The following is a 6892-nucleotide window of genomic DNA, read 5'->3' as shown; positions in this document are numbered from 1 at the left end:
CGAGTGACAACCCGGGAATTTGAGAAGTCGCTTAAATCGCATTCAATCAGGCAAATAATCACACAAAAAGCGAGAAATTCACCCCGACAATAAAGTACGGCTTTTTTATTGAGAACTTTTTCAGTTTGTTATCGAGATTCCCATACAAATCCTTATAATTGTTTACCTTCCGACTCTGGGCCGCCTGTGACACTACCATTTGCCCCATGTAGATGCGTACATTGCGTTAATTGTCAGCTGACAAAGTCTTCCGTACCCACGGACAAAACAGGCTTTTCGTCGGAAAATGTCTTCCCGTTGTACATAATTATTTATGAAATGATGTATCGAGATATGTATCGTATCGTGGCACATGTATCGAGATGTGTATCGTACCGCGAGAAAATGTATCTTTGCAGCCCTAGTCACATTGTTCCTCTCTAAGTAGTTCGAACTGCTCCGGCCACGTTTTTTCGAGACCGAACCTTCACTGGAATTAGTGGGAACAAACAGTCCCAGAAGAACCTGTTCTTAGGCTTTTGAGCTCACCTTTGTCCAAATAATGAACGTGCGCACTGTCCCTCACTTCTATACTGTTGTACCGAATATGGACGGATATACATTTTTCCAAGACACGAGTGCCCTTCTTACCAACATCAGCTGAGACTTCGGTAACTCGTAAAACTCCGTAGGCACCTGGTTACCGCCTTTTTCGCACTATCATGGGGATGCAAATGGAGCCGTTTCACAAATGACTTTGGCTTGACCCTGATTAGGAATGAAATGATACCGTTTAAGTGATTATAAGATTTGACAAGATGAAGCCCCTCCTAGATTTATTTACTACGAACGGTCACTTAATTGGAAAAGCACATGGGGTTGTCACAGTGTCCGCTTTCTTTGAGCATCCTATTTTTCTCAGTGGTGGTCTAGAAAAACTCTCGGAAAAGTCTGTGTGCTTCAAACAGCAGTCAAACCTGTGACGTTCCGATCACGACTTCCGATGCTTTACCGCTGAGCTACGGGGGACCCGTGGGAGCTTAGACAATTCAGCAAGTTCAGGTGACAATTCTCCTGCATTGATTACCTCACCATGCTTAAACCTAACCATCTCAATATCTGTACGAGGATTATTAAAAACTATTCCATGACTAAGCGATTTGCTTTCTTTCTGTGATCGCAAAGGGAAATTAGGATGAAATACTAGGTAACAAGTTTATAACCCCAAAGAGAAATCGACCATGCATGAGAGAGGATAAAAAAGGCTTTCCGGCCATTGCTCTAATCTACGTCCCAGGAACCCAGGGGAGGGCGTCCCAACGGGCAATACCCCTCAAACGCCTCAGGTATCGTGCAACTTGCCTCTTCACCAAAAGGAAGTATAAGGCCATTAGTTTATACAACAAACACATTGTTTTTCCATCTTTACGAAGAAGAAACACCAAGCCAAGGAACAGTCTCAACACAGAATCAAAGTGATTTTCCCAACCTATGAAGGCGTCGTACTCTGTTTCGCAGAAAATCGAGTTCTTGATGGTAAAGTCATGGACACAAGGAAAAACCTAGGATGTTAAGGCTACAGAAAAGTTATTAAAAAGACTGGCTAATCTGATTATCACATTACCTAAATATTCTCCACCAAAAAGCAATTAGATGAATCATCAAGTTTCATGATATTTTGGCAACGTAAACGACCTAAAAATGCAATCGAGGTGTTCATCGAGAGGGGGAGGAAAGCGTACTAAATAAGGGACTTTAGTTTTACCTAACCCCTTGAACACTGACGCTTTCCGTTCCTTGTCCATATGCACAGAAAAGCCACCAAATCAAAGTGCAGTTAATGCAGTTTAAAGAAAAACTGTCAGCTTCGAACATTTGCATAGCTAATAGTTACAATCGATGGTAAATAGAGTTTCAAAGTTACTGAGAACAACTGTGCAGAATTCATTTGCCCGCGAGCCTCTTTCCTGTTTCACCTGACTGACTGCTTTGCAAACCGGAACTGTACTAATGATTCCGGTCTCCTAAGGCCCCAACATCAATGCCACTGAGAAGGCAAGAGAAAAGCTCTGATAGAATCCAAGTAATATATGTTTATAATCATATTTGCAACTTACTCAATTTACACCCCGGTAAGGTCTCTCCATCGCTCATCTAGCGGAATGAATACAGCCGTCAGTTTGAAGTGATTTTGACGCATCGGTTCTTTTTCCTCCGTGAACGGACTTTTCTGCCCAAAATTAACAAACAAAAAGAAATCTCATGCTTACCAACGAGGAAATTTCGACATAAACAAGCATGTATATTTCACCCTTCTCTTTTAAAAGTTTTACAGTTGCACGGGAAATTTGGAAAATGTCGTCAGGCAGTAGATGTCAAAAGCAAAATGTAGAAGACACATCTTTCGCCAAATTAAAGGCATCGCAAATTTCATGTTTTAGAGGACTAATTAAGACATCTATAGCTAATGAGATAAATAACTCTTGCTAACCGAGTTCGAGGTCCGTACTGTAAAATGACGGACTGAGTTTTTTCCAGTTGATTTATGCCCCAAGCGCGCGGGCCATAAATCAACAGGAAAAACGAGGATCCGTATTTTTAAAGTACGGACCGAGGCTAGTAATGCCCATCATATCTCTGTGGTAACCAGCAGTGCGGGAAAGTAAACTAGTTGAAGTCAAGCGGAAGGTTCAACTACCACAAAGAGTGACGTGTCCAAATCTGACAAACGAAACCTTCTTCGCTGTTTGAAGTAGCTGCTTGCAAAATTCAAACAATTTTATAAGTTTATGTAACAGAAACGTTATGAAAACTTTGAGAAAGCTTTATCGAAATTTCAAATTTAGCAGACCGAACAGCCGGCCGTACTGTAGAATACGGCCCGCTAATTTAGCAAATCACAGCGCGCGTACAATGTGAGAGATACATAATAACTCAAGTTTACTATACAGCGTCTGAAAGCAAAAACAAATTACAAATGTGGTGGTCATCGGTTGTCTGCCTGGTGCTACCAAATGCAATAGCACTATCATTTGACCTTGAAGCAAGGCTTCAGGCCAGTTTTTCAAACGATCATTTGCTCTTGAAGTTGATGAAGAAGCTATTGCAAGGTATGTTGTCACTGGCTAGGGGTTAGGGTTTTGGTTAGTCTTCCAGAAAACAAAAAAGACAACAAAAGGAAAAAAGCAACTGACGGACGGTTCTAAGGTACCAAATAATACCCAGCCCATGAGAGCTGCTAAATTGTCTGTTCTCACGGAAAAAGTGATTTCGTCATTGTAGTTGTAGAATATTATGGACCTGCAAATAAAGTTAGATTGTATGAATAGCGTCTTGGAAAATCTTCCGAAAATGTCTTTATCACATAATGCCGCAGTCAAAGTAAATACCCACCCCCCCCATCCCTCCCCCCCCCCCCCCCCCCATCCTGCAAACCAGGGCAAATTTGCTGTCTGTGAAACAGATCTGGAGAAATAGTTTTGGTCCAATGTCCCTGCCTTCAGGAACTTGTGAGAACAAAGAACGTCATATTAAAACGTAAAAGGAACAAATTTAATGCTCTTTGCAAATCACTACTCTGGATGTCCACTGTGACTTAAAGTGAAAATAGGCTTAACGAAGTCCCCGCAATAGTCCCCGCTATGGCCCGGGCTCAGGTGGGGGAGAAGGGAGGGTGGAGAGGGGGGGGGGGGGCGGGAGAGGATGTACTTTGACTGGTGCATAAAAACGTCACAAGCTTTAATCTTGGTGGAAAACAAAGTGATCTAGAGCCACTTTTTTGAGCCAAAAGAAAAGTAAATTTTTGCATAAGAATAAAAAAATAGAGTTCAATTCCTAGAGGAATTGATTATGACGCCAACAAGGCCGCCGTGTCTTTGACCAACATTGCCGCCCAAACTTTTTTTATGTGAAAACGAAGCATAATTGTCCAAAATAAACATGCTCTAAGTAAAAACCGGAAATTTTTATCCCATGTTCTACTGAACCTGCAAACTTTGTTCGAGGTCGTTGAAGATAAAACTACTAAAATTCTTTCTGAGCCGCTAAGCAAACGAGAGGTTTCCTTCCGGCTCAGACTTTTTGTTTTCAGGATTTTGTTTGGTTGGTTTTGAAACTCCACGCCGGCAAACAGCGAGAAGAGATTTCTGTTTCGAAAGGCAAAGATAAGACAGACGAAATGAAAATTGTTCTGTCAAGCGAAAGACCAAATTATCCTTGAAGTTAACACTTATCTTTACTCTTCCGCTGCCAAACTTGATTTGCGTTGTGTTGTGTTGTCTTGTCTTGGAGAACTAACAAGCTGTAAATGAACCAAAAGACCAAATTGTCCTTGAAGCATGGGCTCCTGCCTTGAAGTCGACACTTAACTTTACTCTCCCGCTGCCAAAGCTGACTTGGCCTTGTCTTGGAGAACCAAAAAGCTGTAAATTAATCACCTTTTTAGCTGACGAAGAGACTTCAAGAGACGTGAATTGATCGATCTCATGTGAAATCCGAAAAGAAAAACAAATTACTTGACCATCCGCGTCTTCTGCAAAAAATGGCGGGAAACCACTCATTACCAGTCTTTTCTCTTGTGATAAGGAAAGGTTACGTTTATACAAACGTTGGCCGTGTAGCACTTATAACAGAATTAGCTGAAGAGAGTGTAGTGTAACGTGAAGTGCTATTTTTCTATCCCATATGAACCATGTGAGCGTTAGCCCTACTGATGGAACAGGGCCCACACAAGGACAGAGAAAAACTCTGATCAGGGTGGGAATTGAACCCACGACCTTCGGGTTAGATCTCCGCCGCTCTACCGACTGAACTACAAGGTCAGGTCTTGCGAGTTGTTTGTTTTTATCCAGCCCTTCGCGGACACCCATGGCAACTGCCTTAAAAACACTATGTAAAAATGCATTCCAAAGGTATCTTTTCGCTTAAAAGGAATGAAAGCTTCAACAGGGAGCATCCCTGTACTTGCTTCTGTTTTTTGCCAGCTTTTATAACATGTTCCAGTAAAGAGCGGGTTTCTACAAGTCTTCCCTCCTTTCTGGGCGATTTGAAACATTCAAACGAAAGCTAAGTACAACAGAGGCGAACCACGCACATAGCTGGACAATCTTAACAATTGTTACTTGTAAACACCTAAAAACTTCAGGCGGCTCCAAAGGGATTCGAACCGGTGACCTTTGCGATGCTGATACAATTCTGTACCGACTGAACACCATTATATTGTTGCATTATGAGCACTATTGTAATGTGACATTGTTATATACCTAGACTTTCATTCAACGAAGCGAGCACTGTGATTGGATGATTCTTGGTCACGTGCCCTTGATCAAAATTTTAATGTATCCCGACCGTTACCCGGGATACAATTCCGCAGTTGTTGCCCGCTCCGGATGTTTTGCTGCGATTGTTCAAGGAAAAGCACTTAGTGTCTGGTCCCTCGGGAAACTAGTTAGTTTTGTTTTCCCTCGAGTCCTGGCCCCAGTTGTTCGAAGGGTGGATAGCGCTATCTGCTGGATAAATTACTATCCACCAGGAGCCCATCACCTGGAGCGTGCAACTTACCTATTTTCGTGCAACGGCGTTTTCACAAGTAAGGTTATTTTTAGATACGCCTTTCCCGCGAATTAGTTTTCAAAAGCCAATCAGAAGCGGTGCATAATTATAAATAAACTGTTATTAATTATGCGCCGCATCTGATTGGCTTTTGAAAACTAATTCGCGGGAAGGGTGTATCTAAAAATAACCTTACTTGTGAAAACGCCGTTTCACAGACGCTGTATGGAAGTTGCACGCTCCAGGTGATGGGCTCCTGTATCCACTCGATAACTCAATTGGCTTTGCTAATGTTTATCTGCTGGACAGTGATTTATTCGGTGGATAACGCTATCCATCATTTGAACAACCGGGGCCTGTTTCCCTCAACTTCGTCTCGGGAAATATCAGGACTCTAAAAACTAACTGTTTCCCTCGGGACCATACATTAAGAGTATAATATTGTTAAGATTGTTCAGCTAAGTGCGAGGATCACTTCTAGATTCGGTCTATAACCCGCACTCCAAATATACATTTCTTTCTTTGGCTCCAACACACGAGTCCAATAAATTGACATCATCGCTGCTCTCCAGCGAGTGGCTTCATTGCTCAGTTGGTAGCGCATTGCACCGGCATAGCAGAGGTCATGGGGTCAAATCCCGTTGAAGCCACTTGAATAAGTGACAGTTGTTTAGTTTGTCCTGTTAAAGGGGCTAGGTCACACTATTTTAGGTATATTTGTTTAATTTTGTTAATTATGAGCTCTAAACGTCAAATTGGCAGAGCAAGAGTCTTTCATTTGCAAAATCACGGCCACATAACAACTGAGAATGATTTTCCAGCTGTGTAAATGACATTTTGATATAGACTGATATAAATTTGAAAAAAGGTGGGCCGACGTTTTTCAAATTTACTCAAATTCAATCCATTTCAATCCTCTCCAGTTTTGTCTATCCATGTCCCTTCTTGGCTTCCCTGTGTTTTGTTAGAGTTCTTCTATAGTTTTGAACAGTTATTTTGATATTTTAGTTAATTCTATGACCATTCGATCAGTGCTGAAATTGCCAAAAATTGCGTGACCTAGCCCCTTTAAGTTGGAGGGACTCTTCTATCTTTCGTCTATTACCCGTACTCTTCAAATCACCTTCAAATATGCATTTTTTTTTTTATTCGAGTGTCGTTAAACCAAAACCAAAGTAGTTACTTTGGCCAATCAAAAAGGACGGAGACAATCCAGTAAACCAATCAACACTCGAAGTAATTACACGTAGCCGACACATAGCGCGGGACAATGTGCAAGCGCCAGCCATGATTGATTTGGTTTGACCTCTGATTGGTTGAAAAAGTGGCGCGACAACTTTGAACCAATCACTGAGTGAAGTGA

The 6892-nt window shown here is 41.8% G+C and overlaps 1 protein-coding gene across 1 annotated transcript in view; it reads right to left on the bottom strand.

Annotated features, from left to right (window-relative positions):
* Nucleotides 1–659, bottom strand: part of LOC138006545 (NK1 transcription factor-related protein 1-like) — a 17844-nt gene extending 17185 nt beyond the window's left edge. The window contains exon 1 of the mRNA XM_068852935.1: nt 529–659. Within this exon, the coding sequence (XP_068709036.1) occupies nt 529–602 (74 nt within the window). The 5' untranslated portion in view covers nt 603–659. The remainder of the gene's footprint in view (nt 1–528) is intronic.
* Nucleotides 660–6892: the final 6233 nt, after the last annotated feature.

This window comes from Montipora foliosa, chromosome 6 (assembly GCF_036669935.1).
Source record: "Montipora foliosa isolate CH-2021 chromosome 6, ASM3666993v2, whole genome shotgun sequence".
Classification (NCBI taxonomy): domain Eukaryota; kingdom Metazoa; phylum Cnidaria; class Anthozoa; order Scleractinia; family Acroporidae; genus Montipora; species Montipora foliosa.
This window is presented reverse-complemented; position numbering and strand designations above follow the sequence as displayed.